Below are 16,788 nucleotides of genomic sequence, written 5' to 3' on the forward strand. Positions count from 1 at the left end.
TTAAGAGCAACTACTCTCTACTAAAATTTGTTTTTGATTAAGGTAAACAGGTTTTACAGCGATCCGAAACCTAGAGTTTTACAACCAAAAGATCAGTCACAAAACAAACCAAAACCAACAACTAACCAATAGATGAAACAAGGGCCGAGCCCACAAAATAAAATAAAAAACTACAAGAAAACAAGCTAAGCACAAAACAAAACACCAACACCCTACTAGAAAGAGTGCACCAATTCCAAGTTGTTCTGGATCATCTCTCGATTTATGTCTTCAAGCTCTTCCATAATGACCCTAGAGGTACCCTACTCCTGATTCCTTCTTCTGGTTCTACTATATGGGTCAATCGTAGTCTGAGAATCCGTACCTTGCACACTCAAATCCTATAATTTCTTCTTTTGTTTAGTTTCCAGAAGTGTATATATTATATATTATATTTCTTTATTATAAATTGACAATTTCTCATTTATTATATTATTATAAATGAAAAAGAAAGCATTCATTAAAGTTTGTTTGAATGTTTCAATTAAGAATCTAATCTAACAAATGATTAGCATTTGCAAATAAATGTGATTGATTTGGATATTGCAAATTTGTTTAGAATTGTAAGACCTTATTGATGAAGGTTAAGGAGCATCCATTGATTGACTTTGTAATCTTACAAAAATTATAAATCTATAACAACTGATTATGGAGACCTCTTTCCAAACTCTACATCCCACCTTCCATTTGAGCATGCTCATAACCCAGCCTTTATACCTTTCTGATTTTAGGAATAGCCCCTCCACTTAGAACCCAGCCTTTATACCCTTATGATTTTAGGAATAGCCCCTCCAGATTATATTTTGTTAAGTTCCATAAAAATTGACTTTTATCCAACTTTCTGACTGTAGAGATCACTTAGTATTTTTATCAGTGTTATTGATCAATACATATAACAGCTCCATTTCATCAAAATATGTATTATCAAAAATATTGTGATCAGAAGAAAGTGGGGAAATTTAAATTATGGTGAAGACAAATAAATGCATAAATATGATGATCTATGGAGAAAACAGAAAAGAATCAGTAAACAATAGAAGCGGACAATGTAGAACAATGATGGTGGACGGATGAAAGAAATGTGAGAGTTAAGCTTTGAGGGCAGCCTTGAGTATCTCAATAGTTTTGTTGTCCGTCTTGAATGACTTCGCCAGAACATCGCTAGTTATACTACTCGTAAACAGAGCAGATGGCAGTGAAACAGTGCCCGCATTGGCGCTTCCAAACCCAGAAATAGCAAAGGCCTGCTTTTTATAATCGTTATTCAATTGGAAATGGAGGAGTCCTTTGGGAAAGACGAATAAATCACCTCCATACAGGGTCTGCGTGAAGAGCTTTCCTGTGGTGTCAACAACTCCAACGACCAGAGATCCGCTCAGAAGATAGAGAAGTTCAGAAGCGCGAGGGTGAGTGTGAGGAGGGTTCACCCCGCCAGCTGGGAACTGCAGCACTGCCATAGAAACGCCCAGGCCTGTTAAAGCAGGGAACTCTGCCATTGATGCTTTTGTCACCTTCACATTGCTCTGCCAGGTTAAATTGTTGCTTCCAACCTGTCGGAATCCCGTGAAGGTGAAGAAATTGCCATCCACATTTGCTGGATTCTGACCCGGAGGCAGAACAAAATCAGAGAGGATATCAGGATCTGATGCATGTGTCAATCCCACAATATTGACAGCCAATAACATTATCATGAAGTAGGCTACGTTAAACTCCATCTCTCTCTCTCTCTTTCTCTCTCTCTCTTTCACAGAAGCACTGATTTCACTGCAGAGTCAAGGAGTGCTGATTGGTGGAGTGTTAGAGATCGTGTATTTATACGACAGGAAGAGGAGCGTAGGGAGTTGATCAACGCTGAAGCCGGCTTCTTTTTGGCCTTTATTCCGTGGCTTCATCTTCACAACTGTTTAGAGCAGTCCTCAATATTATTCTTTGATAAAGATTAGTTTGGCTGAAGCCCATTTTATTGGAATTGAGGGACCCATTATCACGCTAAGTTTGCAGGCTTGCCCTTACGCGTAGTCTAGAAAGCTTGTATATTGGCCACATTATATAACCGCTATCCACTGACCAATTCTGACTATCTTTTCACCATGCACGCACAAGGTATTACTCTGGCCGCTCTCCGTTACAAATTTGCAATGGTAGTTTCTTCTTGCACGGTATGTCATTTATTGTGTTAAATTTTCTACATTTTCATATATATGTTAATTATTTAGGGGCTATTTCTGATGTTCTTTATTCTTATTTAAAATTTAGTCTTCCATCTTTTTCTTTTTTCATCTATTACAATATTGGTAAAAAAGGGTGATGTCTAGATTATTAACAAATATTAAGGCAGATTATTATTGAGATAATATAGGGAAGTAATAGTTTTAAAAAATGTTATGAAGGAAAAGGTAGTTAATTCTATTAATTCTTATCCAGTTTACACTAGGTACACTAAAGAAAGTGAGTTAGTTTTATTGGATAAGTAGCTAAATAATATTTTGAAGTTTTAATGATAATCTTATACATATAATATACTAATATCTAGTCACGACTACATGAATTCCGAATTTCTCATTTTTTAGAATGCTAAGCAAAATGTTTTAAATTCGAAGGATTTATCAATTCACACCTCAACTCACACTTCTCAAACTTCAACTATGCAAATATATATACCAATGGCCATTTGCCCCACCAAATAACTTTATTTCATCATTTAATACTTATATGATTTATGACACATAATGTCTATAGATATAAATGTGTGTGTGTATGTGTGTGTATAAGTATGTGTACACATTATATTAATTTAAAAAAAATGAATAAATTTATTTTAAATATCTCAATGACCTAATTGTATATTGAATGAAACAAGATAATTGAAAACCCCAACATCAATTCTTAACCATAGAAGAATTTGAATTTTATTCTATATATTTCTTTCATTTCTTTCCATATGTCTAAAGAACTTTCTTGAACTTTTCTCATGCTTAACAATTTAAAATGGGCCTAAAATGAAGGAAATCCACCATGATAGTAGAGAAAGCAACAAAATCAATGACAAAAAAATGGAATCAATGATAGTATTCAATTGAATTTTTATAGAAAGCAATAGAATCAATAGAATCAATGATAGTTTCTATTTCTTTCTCTACTATCTTCAATTAAATTTTTTTATCATTGATTCTATTTTGATTCCATTATGAAGGAAAGCCACCATTTTTTTATGAGAACCTATCATTGATTATCAGTCCTAGAGGATTTTATTCTATATTCTTCATTTGTTTACTACCACAAATCTAAAGAGTTTTTTTTTAAGGTTATTTATAGAAACTAATTTATGATTTCTGAAAAAAACTCAAATAACAAGACAGACTATACTAAGTGATTCATAGGCTAAAATAGTGTGTGTTCCTATGGGAATATAAGCAAAAGAGTGCATGTTCTAACAATAATGGAGACAAGAAGAGTGTGATCTCATAAGAATGAAGGCGAAACAAATAATCTAATTTCAAACAAAAGATATCTTCCCAAAAAAAAAAAAAAAAATTGAAGATAGTAGAGAAAGCAATAGAATCAAAATGGAATAACTAGAAATCAATTGAAATAGTCATAATTTATTTAAAGACAAAATCTAGAAATTAGTACATGTATTTGATTGAACAAACATCCATAAAATTGGACAAAATTAAAATTAAAATTTACATTTTTCAATCAATTTCCCAATCTCTAACCTAATTACCTTTCACATAAATGTGATTGATTTTGACATTAAAACATTTATGTAGAATTGCAAGACCTTCTGGAAGAAGATTATTGAACCTTCATTAATTTATCTGACATTTCAAACCTTTGATAATTGTTTTTAATTCCACTTCAATAATCATTCTTTGAGAGTTCATTTAAAGAGCTACCTATAAACCAAAATCCATATCTTCCATTTCTAACTTCCAAACATAATAACCATACCTTTATGAAATATTATTCAAAGTTGTGAAAATTAAAACAAACAGAGATAACATTCAACAATTAAACTAAAATAGAAATAAACAGTAAGATATACATGACAACGCATGATGCAAGTTTTTAACGTGGTTCACCATTACTGGCTACATCCACTAGAAAGTAGGGAACACTTATATTAATCAATATCTCCAATAATACATCATACATGAATGCACATACAGGCATTTATAGAATCATATTCAATTGTGGAACCAAAAGTTCAGAGAAGGTGAAAGGTCATTTGACCGTTGGGCTTCACATCCCAACAATCTCCCCCGTGAAGGCCAACCGGTACAGCCATGCACAAAAACCTTCATCATGGGAACCTACACCTATGCTCCCCCTTAATAGAAAATCTAAAGGGTCACCATTACCAGGTTCTAATACCCTTAGTGCTGGAGCATAAACTTTGCAACCTCCAGTAAAGAATTGATACATTTCAAGCTTAAACCATTCATTGTCGAGATTCAACACTCTAAAAGTTTGACCTACTATTTTGGAATATTCAATTAGTATGACATGCTCTTGCACTTGTCTACCACTTAGAATACTAGTACTCTATATTTGATTCCATAATTTGACACCTTCCTCTCCATGGCCATTATGTGCATAGCATCCTACAATTGTATTGATGAAATCATATCCAGCCATAACAGGCCCATCCGAGAGGATGACACACAATTCCAGGAAACGAACAAACTTATCTTTCTTAGTGAGGCAATGGTAAGAAATATCTAGTTTAGTAATGAGACCAAAGTCCCTAAGACTGAAGTCACCAAAAACTCTAGCCATAGCTAGCCCAGGGGAGTCATGATTAGGAAGCCAAACACATGCTACCTCGGGCTCATCATGCAAAGCAAAAACTTTCCCTTTGCATTGTCGAATCTGTTCAGCTTCCCTTGGGAGATTTGGAATCAATTCTAACATCAACAACACTGTGGTTAAAGAATTATCTTGATCTCTTGTACCCAAAACTGCTCTCAAATATCCAACATTATTGCTAACCAAATTTAATTCATCAACATTACGGTCAACTACAATACCTTCCACACTATCAACATTATCCTCCCTGTTCATCCTGTCGTGGGTCTTTGCACACAGATTGCACCTTGACTTGGATACCTTTCTCATAATCTCCTCATCCTCCACCTTGTATTGTTCCTTATCGCACAACATTCTATAAATATCTTCTTTGCTGAGAGATCCCTTGTCATTAATGATGGCGATCTTGTTCTTCACTCCTGCAATCTTGTCCTCCACAGAGACGTTTAAAATGCCATTCACGTCTATGTTGCAGGTGCGTACAAAGTTCTTGTACGTTTATGTCTTGTCAAAACAACACTAGACATATGTAGCATGCCTCTTATCTACACGTGCTTTTACTGGTGCTTCTTGCAGAGTAAAATTCCCCACATCTCGGGAAGAAAACATTGGGGTAGGCATATTACCTCTGATCATCTATAATGATATTCACACAATCGTGCTACCACACTCCAACGCGACTATCTGTAGTCCCAACATCGATTCCCTCTAGTATAGGTGTTACCAACTTCATTGCTTCCTTCGCTTCATGCTGCCACTTCATAGGCTCCATCATGCACTGTTGCAATGCCAGGGGATTGTCTTGAGTAGTTTGTCCCACAGAAATGCCCAAACCCAAATCACTGGCCACATGTGCCAATTTTCCCACCACCACTATCTAGCTAGCCGTTTATGAGAAATTGAGTGACTCCTGGGCTATATGTGCCACACCATTTGCTTGGTCCGACTTATTGCCTAAACAACCACCACTATAATGGTCATGATAGCAACTGTAATAATGATCCCTGGCAAAACAGGTGGCACTTGAATCTTTATGGCTCATAACCTCTGCCAGATTCTCAACATTATTATTTGCCAAATCAACAATCTCAGATCGTGTGCGTTCATTCAAACTTTCCATTACAGTATAAATTTTGTACTGCAAATCCTCAAGTGAAGCATAATTGCTCAATAGGAAAAATGGATTCTATTTTGTGGCAGAGTTGGACACAAACGTCTTCGGGGACTGCACATTTATAACAGCCTCACATTCAACTGATTGACCACAATTCTCTAACCAATTCATAGTAGTAGCATCAAGACCGCTTCGATAACTATCCTAGCACCAATGGGTTCCATGTCAAATGAGTTTGTTGTATATCTTGTAGAAGCTTGTGCACTACCTGCAACCAATGCATTTCACTCTGCCTCTACCTCTGGAATATTCATCAGCAAATCATCACTCTCTTTTTCTTTTTCAAATCCAATTTCCTCAAAGACCATATTCTCAGTTTTTTCGAAGTCTTCTAGATCTTGCACTGCCTTGAACCAGAGGCTCCCTCCTGCCTCCTCTAGCTCTATAATCCCTGGGCTCCTGGGATCTTCAGTCGCCAGGCACCCCAAATCCTCTTGTGGATTCTTTCCACCAAGGAAAGGCTTTCCTATCAACAAGACATGCATTTTTGTGAAGAAAGAGTCCTTTGTTAGGAGCTTCCCATCACTTTCCTGTTGCTGAAATACGATCTCTTCAGAAAAATCCCATTCTTTCTCAAAGTTATCTTTTTCAATATTCATCATGCTGATACGACACAAAACCATCAACTTTTGGTCCATACAAATCAGTTTGTCTGTGAGCAGGAGATTATCTTCCTTCAACCAGATAAATTTTTCTTTTTCATAATCCTCCTGAGTCTTGGTCTCAACTTCCTCAACTTCATCCTCACTCGCTTTAGCGTCCTCTTCAACATCCTCTTCTTCAGTCAAATCAAGATTATCAAGAAATTCTTCAATAACAAAATCAGCATCATCATCTTCGTCTTCCATCTCTGCTCAAGCCAATCTGGCTCTGATACCAATTGTGAAGATTAAAATAAACAGAGATAACATTCAACAATTAAACTAAAACAGAAATAAACAAAAAGATATACATGACAATGCATGACGCAATATTTTAATGTGGTTCACCATTACTGGCTACATCCACTAGAAAGCAGGGAACACTTATATTAATCAATATCTCCAATACTACATCATACATGACTGCACATATAGACATTTATAGAATAATATTCAATTGTAAACCAAAAGTTAGGAGAAGGCGAAAGGTCATCTGACCGTTAAACTTCACATCCCAACAAAAGCTTCATCAAAATTTATTGCCGTCCACTAAAGGTATTTTTTCAGTTACATCCACCCTTTTACGCATTGCTTGGTCAATATATATAACAGTTCAATTTCATCAAAGTATATATTATTGAAAATATTGTGATCAATGTGAATTTCGAGAAGAAAGCGAGGAAATAGAAAAGCAATTCATGATTTTCATTTATTTAATATTGCTGAAGACAAATAAATGCATAAATACGATGATTTGTGCAGATAACAGAAAAATATCTGTGAACAATGGAAGCGGGAAAAGTACAAGCATGATGAAGGGTAGATGAAAGAAGTGATGAGAGTTAAGCTTTGAGGGAAGCCTTGAGCATCTCAATAGTTGTGGCGTCTGTCTTGAATGACTTGGCCAGAACATCGCTAGTTATACCGCTTGTAAATAGAGCAGAGGGCAGTGAAACAGTGCCTGCGTTGGCGCTTCCAAACCCAGAAACAGCAAATGCGTGGTTCGTATAGTCCTTGTTCAATTGGAAATGGACCAGTCCTGCGGGAAACACGAATAAATCTCCTGCATACAGGGTTTGCGTGAACAGCTTTCCGGTAGTGTCAACCACTCCAATTTCCAGAGATCCGGTCAAAAGATAGAGAAGTTCAGAAGCGCGAGGGTGAGTGTGAGGAGGGTTCACCCCGCCAGCAGGAAACTGCAGCACCGCCATAGAAACGCTCAGTCCTGTTAAAGCAGGGAACTCTGCCATTGATGCCTTTGTCACCTTCACATTGGTCTGCCCGGTTAAATTGTTGCTTCCAACCTGTCGGAGTCCCGTGAAGGTGAAGAAATTGCCATCGACATTTGCGGGATTCTGGCCCGGAGGCAGAACAAAATCAGAGATGATATCAGGATCCGATGCATGGGTCGATCCCACAATATTGAAAGCCAATAACATGACCATCAGGTAGGCTGCATTAAACTCCATCTCTTTCTGTCTCTTTTTCTTAATATTACAACTCAGAAGCACTTATTTCTCTGCAGAAACAAGGAATTCTGATCGCTGGGTGATTAAAGTGTATTAGAAATCATGTATTTATACGATAGGCAGAGTAGCGTTGTAAGTTGTTCATTATCAATTGCATCGCCTTGAACGCGGAAACCGGTTTCTTTTTTGGCCTTTACTGGGTGGAATCATCACCAAAATGTTTTAGAACAGGACAAGGATTCAGATAAAGAATGACCATTCTCAAGATGTGCTGCAGGCCTCACGTTTACAAGAAGTTCTGAAACGCGTTCTGCACTGTTTGGAATGTTTGTATTTTTCTTTAGAACATATACTCTTCTATTAAATTATTGAAACGCGTTCTATGTACTGTTTTGCCATGAATATTTATAGAAGACATTGCAAAATGTACTGTTTTATTATATTAATTATAATATATTTAGAAAGTTCATTTAAACAGGTAGCTGGTGGGTATGTACAATTTACATGTTTTGAAGTATAGATAATAGATTTAATTGTAAGTAATAGTGTAGAGAGCGATTATGAGTGTCTTGACAAGATTTCATATTATGATTAGTGTAGACGTATAAATCCGATCACCTAATTAAATAAATATTTAATGTTAATTTAATCCACTAAATAATTATTCTATTAATTAAATCATATTTAATTAGTTCACCATCAATTCCTCTATTAATTAAATCAATTATTCAATTTATTTAATTTAATTCATTTAACCACATTCTAACCTTCTATTAAATAAATCACATTTATCTAATTAAATCCCCCCTTTTCCATTTAATTAAAAATCCAATGGCATTTAAATAAATCAATACTTATTTAAATATCCTTCAAATGCAAGTTGTAACCCACCTTTTTGAAATAAATCAATTTATTTCAATTAAATCATAAAATCCCTCCCCCACTTGCACTTAAATGCAAGTTGCAAATTAACCTTCCTCCTAATCATGTCTAAACCCCTATTATTAACCTAATCACTCTTTAATGGTTTGCACATTCCTTAAGAAGAGGTCACTTGTCAAAAACATGTAAAGTCTTCATAAAGCATTAAAGGCTTTATTTCTTCAACAAGTTAACCCTCAAAGTCTTCAAACCTTTAATGGTTTCATTCTAGAGACTTCTCAAGCCTTTAATGGCTTCCTTTAAAGTCTTCAAACCTTTAAAGATTTCATTCTAGAGACTTCTCAAACCTTTAATGACTCCCTTCAAGTCTTCAAGCATTTAATGTTTTATCCCCCTTTTCCATTAAAATAAATTAAAGATTTATTTAAATAAAATCCAAAATTCACATGCACATTTGAATAAATTAATATTTATTTAAAATCCTAAAACCCATCCTGCTTTCATTCTCCTACAAAATCCACTTGCACACTAATCCTCCTTCTAGATTCTTCTAAACCCTTCTAATTAAGCCTAATCCTCTGCTAAACATTTGCACAATCCTAAACCCAAAATAACCCTCAAAGTCTTCCAAAACAATAAAGGCTCTTATAAACATTAGAAGATATTTTACCCCAAAGTCTTCCAAAGCCTTTAAGGCTTAAATCTAACTAACCCACCTTTGACCCTTGGTTAGAGACTTTCTCTCTAACTCAACCATCCATTTAACCTGCAAGGTCTCTTCAAGCATTTATTGCTTTGACCATGGTTATCCCTTTAACCCTTGTACAAGAGTTTATCCTTTGGATAAAAGCTTTATCCACTAACAACAACCTTAACCTTACCCCCTAGGGTAACCATCATGTCCTCTCAAGCATTTAATGCTCCTTTTCTCTCATCTCAAGCCTCCTTATGTTGACACTTGTCAACCTAGGACTGGGTTGAAAGTCTCACATGGATTGAGTATCCTTCAATCCTAGCCCTTGTTAAGATTACTCAATTTTAACCATCCAATTCCCCATTTATTCTATAAATAGATCCCATTTCCTTCATTATCATCATCCAAGTTTTCATATATCCAGATTATATTCATTTCATCAAGCTTTTACTTCTCTTTGTTAATAATCATTTTAAACATTTAGAAGCATGTTAGTATAGCATTTATCATGTTAGCATAGCTTGTTTAACTTTCACTATCATAGCATAATCTCCATCACAACTAGCTTTCATTATCATATCATAGATCTTAGTTTCATTTGCATATAGATCTTTTATCATCTCATCCCTCATTCCCGGAGTTGTCATTCCACGAGTCAACTTTTCAATGATCTGATAGCAATCATGACTGAAGGAATCCTATGTGATAGAGAACAATGGAACGGTTTTGAGAGGATATTGGTTTAAACTTGTTTAACTTATTTTATCCTTAATATATAATATTTTGTTGGTATGCTTGTTCATTTAGTTCTAAATTGACCACTAACCATCTTTCTTGCATACAACTAGTTTTGGCTTTTTCTATAATAGTCTAGCTCTAACTAATAATCAATTGAAGAAATTATTTTTTTATGGCACCCAATAAGATATTTATCACTGTAGTGATGCCTATGTCTTTGTGTCTTGAACTCCTTTGTGTTGTGCTTGTATCCAGTTTCATATGTTATGTCAATCATTTAATATCGTTATTGTTTGCATGTTCATTCATTAAGTCTTATTTCAAAAATCTAAGTCTCCTAATACATTTCAATTGAATAGGTGTTCTGAGTCCTAAATCATGCTTCAAATCCTATAGCCCAAATTTTACAATACCCAAAATATTTCATGTATCAGAGTTTTGTCAAATATAGCATCCAACATTTGTAATGTTTTTCATCTCAATACTCTACATACCTTAGTTTTCCTTTGTAATGCAGCTCAGTAAGTATTTTAAGTTTGCTCCTCAAAGTTTTTGTTATCTTTGGTTTTGTCAAACAAGAGTTGGCAAACACAAAAAAAATCATTATGAAAAAATATATTAGGATTCTCATATTGAATTTTCACTTGCCTTATTTTCTTATAGATTCAAACTAGTTTTATATAATCATGTTGAGAAGTCTTTTTTGAGTCTGATTAGTTATTTTCAAATCTAGAGGACTGACATGTGTTGGAAGCAATTATATGCCAAATTTTTTAGGGGTCCTCACATCCAATGTTTATTTATGTGAGACCTAAGCTATGTTATATTTTTTAGATAGTTGATAATTTTAGGTCTAATGGAATCTAAGATTTATAGATTCAAATTTCTTTATATACTATTAATTAATGTAAATTTTGTCTAATAACATGAAGATTTGAAATCCAATTTATTTGTCTTGTTTATAGCTATTAGATTTAGCTAAAGGGATGGAAACAATGAACATGTGATAAGTCTGATGATGTGGATATTTGGATTGTTGTTTGTCTCAAGGATGTGCAACATTAAATGAATGACCTTAATAGTTTAGGGGATCAATGTACACAATATCAGTGTCATTGATCTATTAATGTGTTTTTAAGTGCTTCAATGAAAGTGTTCAGTTTAAAGACATGCAATGAGTTAAGAATATATAGGGATGTGTATGTGTAAGATTTGGCATAGAATTTATATATCATGTATTATTTTTCTTAAAATATGTCTACACAAGATCTAGGAGCTTCAATGGAAGATCAAGAGGGTAATAATATGCGAGAATAGTACTATTATATCATATGATAGAAATGCATAACATAAATATGAATCTATATAATATAAAGAGAACCACTTGGTTGTATAAGACAAAATGAGACATAGGATTACATAAGACTGTTATATATCCTAATCATATTACTTTAGATAAAAATTAATAAGTATCATATGTGTACTCTATGTAAACTTATTATCGATATCCTATATGATAGGAAAGTTGTAAAACAAGGTGAAGAAAGATTGCAATATGAAATTTAAATGAATATTATTGCAAATATAAAACTAAACAGTAATCATTAACACAATCATTGTAGAAACAAAACAAGAATAAGAAAACCATTTCACATGAAACCCTACATTTACATGGAGAAACCTTTTTGGGAAAAAACTCCATAAAAAGAGAGGAAAGTATATTACTAATCTAATGAATAATAGAGAAAAAATTTAAACTTCTCTATAGACCTCTATAAAACCCATCAACAGTTTGTTACCCTAAAAACTAAACGATACTGAATGAAGAACACTAGCTCAAGACACCAATTTATACAAGTTAGAGAGATGAATACCATTATGTTAACACCAAACAATAGGTAGAAAAAATACTTGAAAAAATCACACCCGCCTCCCAAAAAACCTCTTATAGATGCTCTTCCAACTGTCATAAGGCATCTCTCATGCATGTGCACCTATGTAAGGATTTTGTCAGAAAAATTGTCATAGATGCTGCCATAACAATAATGACTATCATAATCATCATATATTGTCTTACAACTCCTAAGAAGTGTCCAAGAATCTAAAAATAGAATATTCCAAAAGAGGTCGCTTGGCTATTTTGTCCTTTCCCTAGAGGACAAACAATAAAAGTAATTTTGCCTTTACATGGTATCTTTCACCATAGTTGGTTAAATAGTTTAACCTATTATGGGTAAATTAGAAAAGATATTTAGGAAAAAAATAAATTAAAGGATTTACAAGGTTGATGGCACCTAAATCCTAGCATTCTCCCACTTGGCATCATACATTGTGAATTCCACCATAGAGATACATAATATGTAAATTAGGTACATTAATCAAGGCCCATAGCCTTCCAGCATCAAGAGAACTTATTCATGGTTACTGGCCTCATAAGAGAATCTACAACATTACTCAAAGTATCAACTTTCTCAATCAAGACCTATCCATACTCAACCATCTCTCATACAAAGTGATATTAAAAATCAACATATTTAGTACAAGCATGATACATAGGATTTTTGGCCAAACATATGGCACTCTGATTGTCACATCCAATCCTCACTATCCTACGATAAAAAATAATGCCATTACAAAGTCATAAAAGGATTGAAGGCTACCCCATTCAAACTTATGATTAAACTATTTGATGGGTCTCCTAAAGAGAACCTAGGTTGGGTGGGTGGGGATCTAGGTGGCAAGGTGGTGGTGGCCTACATGGCTAACATGGGCATTGAAACTTCTAATGTCGTAGAAGTGAAGGTGGATTTGTATGGCATTTCTATCGCCAAGAACAAGGGCTACCAAAATATCGTTATCTAAGGTGATTCAAATAATGTTGTCATGATGCTACAAAGAAAGGCTATGCCAAGTTGGAGTGTGGTGGACCTTATCATCAAATGCTAAGGTGTCATTTCCATCTTTGGTCATGTAAGGCTTCAACACACCCTTAGGGAAGCCAATAGGATTGCAAACAGGTTGACGAACCTCGGTCCATTCTCTTGTGAGCTCAAAATTTGGATGATGCAAAATAAATTACTTGATGATATTCATGCCATGATTCTTAAAGGCATTAATCCCAATGAGAACTAAAATTTAAAAATCACCTTTTCCTTTATCATGTCATTCATATTTTACTTCAATTATTTATTGATGTGGACTCGCTTTGTTAAATCTAGTGAAAGCTACGCTTCCTTCAAAACCACCTTTAACTATTATAATCCCAAAGATTGTTTCAGCAACCCCTCCTATCCCTATTTTTGACTTCTATGAGGAAACCATGCGTGGTGATCTTATTCAACCTAAGGTAGACAAACGTGACAATTTGAAATAAAATGAAGCTCTTTGGAAGAAGGTGGTGGAAGAAAATATAGTGGCATACATTGAGGGCATCATGAGCTTCAACCCTTCTTTGTCTGAGCAGTTTTCCCATTCGTAGAATGAGAGTGAAGTTAGAGTGGGGGGTTTGGAGTTCACTAGGTCTATGGATACTATTGCGACTGCTACTAGTCTTATGGTGGAAGGCATGACCTTCCCAAAGAACCCTAAGGGTAACTACAAGGCAAATTTTGTGAGGTTCCTAAAGTCAGGGGAGAAAGTTGCTCTCCTACAAAGAGGGTTCAAAAGAGATGATTTTCCTAGGTTCTAGAAAGATTTCACACTACTCCTTCTGAATTACATCATATTGGATGGGAGATTTGAACATTTAAGGTACAGTGTGAAGATGAATTTCCCTTATTGGCTATCTTCATCTCTTTGAGTCTATGGTCATTGTAGGTAAAACTATAAAAGATCTTCCCTTGCATCGGGGGCTTATTCTATGTCTATATATTTTTCACCTACATTTGACCTGCACTGGTGGGCTAGTTAGTAATCCCTTTGCCTCCCCCCCCCCCCCCCCCCGCACCTCTGCCCTCACCCCCAAATCCCACTCTCTGTGTTGAGTGTTGAGCTATTAGATAACTCGGATAGTAAAGCCACCATCTCCACTCCTAAGCCCAAAGGGGCCTCTGCCCAAGTTAAACCTAGTAGGTTGGCTAACATCAAGAACTCCCCGAGCCTTCCCATTATTGAACGAAATGTTGAAGAGCTGAAGGCAAATGAGAATTTTTTTGTGGACTCTTCTTCCTCATGGTCTATTGGGCCAGAGTGGACTCTAAACAACCTTGTTGGTAATTTTTTCACCCCTTCTATCCCCTCATTTGGCTCCCCTCCCCATCACATGTTAAGTTACCAAAAAAATGGGACTTCCCTGTCTTTGTTGATAAGGTCAACAAGCTCTGTGATGCCTACAACAAACATGAAGCTATAACCTATTGTCTCTTGGGGCAACTAAATGTGGCAAAAATAAAAAATTAACAGGCTTGAGGCCCTTGCCAAGGTGGATACAAGAACTTCCAGCCAGGGAATAGATGATAAGGATTAAAGGGTTTGGGTGGCAGCAAACGATTTAGCGAAGAATCTTGAGAAGTGGGAAGGGATGGAAGAGGAATTGAAGGGGCTCTATGAAAAGATTGACTAGAAGGAGGTTAGAAAAGAGACAATGAATGCAATTGAGGTTCTGTTCTTCTAGTCTCGTCTTTTGGTTTTGTGGTGTTTGGTTCTGGCTGCCAACTAGGTTTTGTTTTTTTTGGCAGCTAGTCCTCTGGTTTGGAGCTCTCATTCCTCATGAGACCCTAGGTTTCTTCACTTTTGTGGCTATGTAATGATTTGTGCATCTCCTAGTTTAATCTGATCAGAACTTATGACTAAACTATTGACTTTCTTATAAAGAGATAACTTAATTTTTATTTATTTATTGAGTTAAAAATACTATTAGTTAAATTATTGTTTGTGTTCTTTATAGATTTTTTATGTAATAATTATTGATGCATGTGTTTATGCTTATCTATAAAATGTTAAGGTCTTGTTTAATTTAGCACTAAAATGAAACTTTATAACTTTTAGAATATGAATATGATATTTCAATTTATTTTGATTTTAAATATATAGTAAATTATTTTAAATCTAAAATAATACTTAATTTATTAGTAAGTTGTATGATATTTTTATTGTTGAAAAGAATGGAATTAATTTATATAATTGAACAATATTTTTCTATATTAAATATAACATTATATTATATAAATTTATATTAGAAAATAGTAAAATGAAATCACACTCTAAATATTTATTAGGAGAACCTGAAAACAAGATAAAAGCAATTCATGGTTTTTCATTTATTTAATTTTGCTGAATACAAATAAATGCATAAATATTAGGATATGTGCAGGAAACAGAAAAATATCTCTGAACAATGGAAGCGGGAAAACTAAAAACGTGATGAAGGGTAGATGAAAGAAGCGGTGAAGGTTAGGCTTTGAGGGAAGCCTTGAGCATGTCAATAGTTTTGGCGTCTGTCTTGAATGACATGGCCAGAACATCGCTACTTATACCGCTTGTAAATAGAGTAGAGGGCAGTGAAACAGTGCCTGCGTTGGCGCTTCCAAACCCAGAAACAGCAAATGCGTAGTTCTTATAGTCCTTGTTCAGTTGGAAATGGACGAGTCCTGCGGGAAACACGAACAAATCTCCTGCATACAGTGTCTGCGTGAACAGCTTTCCGGTGGTGTCAACCACTCCAACTTCGAGAGATCCGCTCATAAGATACAGAAGTTCAGAAGCGCGAGGGTGAGTGTGAGGAGGGTTCACCCCACCAGCAGGGAACTGCAGCACAGCCATTGAAACGCTCAGGCCTGTTAAAGCAGGGAACTCTGCCATTGATGCCTTTGTCACCTTCACATTGCTCTGCCAGGTTAAATTGTTGCTTCCAACCTGTCGGAGTCCAGTGAAGGTGAAGAAATTGCCATCAACATTTGCGGGATTCTGGCCCGGAGGCAGAACAAAATCAGAGATGATATCAGGATCTGATGCATGGGTCGATCCCACAATATTGAAAGCCAATAACATGAGCATCAGGTAGGCTACGTTAAACTCCATCTCTCTCTGTCTCTTTTTCTTAATATTACAACTCAGAAGCAATATTTCTCTGCAGAAGCAGGGAATGCTAGTGATTGCTGGGTGACTAAGGAGTACTAGAAATCATTTATTTATAGTAGATGTGTAAGTTGTTCATTATCAATTGCGTCGCCTTCAACGCGGAAACCGGCTTCATTTTTGGCCTTAACTCGTTGGCTTCACCGCCAAAATATCTCAGAATAGAAGACGGATTTAGATAAAGCATAGTCCAGAAAACCCATTTCTTGTTGGTCTGAGGGTCCATTATCACGATGCGCTGCAGGCTTGACGTTTACAAGAACT

General features: G+C 35.4%; 4 protein-coding genes across 4 annotated transcripts; all 4 read right to left on the reverse strand.

Annotated features, from left to right (window-relative positions):
* Positions 1–1,127: 1,127 nt before the first annotated feature.
* LOC131045247 (germin-like protein 9-3) lies at positions 1,128–1,730 on the reverse strand. Its single transcript, XM_059213705.1, has one exon. The coding sequence runs from the start codon at positions 1,728–1,730 to the stop codon at positions 1,128–1,130; it is 603 nt and encodes a 200-aa protein (XP_059069688.1).
* A 2,857-nt stretch (positions 1,731–4,587) lies between these two features.
* Positions 4,588–5,971, reverse strand: LOC131858831 (probable protein phosphatase 2C 75). The gene is made up of 2 exons (XM_059212285.1): positions 5,782–5,971; positions 4,588–5,315 (listed from the first exon to the last, which is right to left on the reverse strand). Exons 1-2 carry the CDS (start codon positions 5,969–5,971, stop codon positions 4,588–4,590), a joined length of 918 nt encoding a protein of 305 aa, XP_059068268.1.
* A 1,537-nt stretch (positions 5,972–7,508) lies between these two features.
* On the reverse strand, positions 7,509–8,126 carry LOC131045218 (germin-like protein 9-3). Its single transcript, XM_057978765.2, has one exon. It carries the CDS (start codon positions 8,109–8,111, stop codon positions 7,509–7,511), a length of 603 nt encoding a protein of 200 aa, XP_057834748.2. The 5' UTR covers positions 8,112–8,126.
* Positions 8,127–15,840: 7,714 nt separating this feature from the next.
* Positions 15,841–16,467, reverse strand: LOC131045248 (germin-like protein 9-3). Its single transcript, XM_057978800.1, has one exon. The coding sequence runs from the start codon at positions 16,465–16,467 to the stop codon at positions 15,841–15,843; it is 627 nt and encodes a 208-aa protein (XP_057834783.1).
* Positions 16,468–16,788: the final 321 nt, after the last annotated feature.

This window comes from Cryptomeria japonica, chromosome 10 (assembly GCF_030272615.1).
Source record: "Cryptomeria japonica chromosome 10, Sugi_1.0, whole genome shotgun sequence".
Taxonomy (NCBI): Eukaryota; Viridiplantae; Streptophyta; class Pinopsida; order Cupressales; family Cupressaceae; genus Cryptomeria; species Cryptomeria japonica.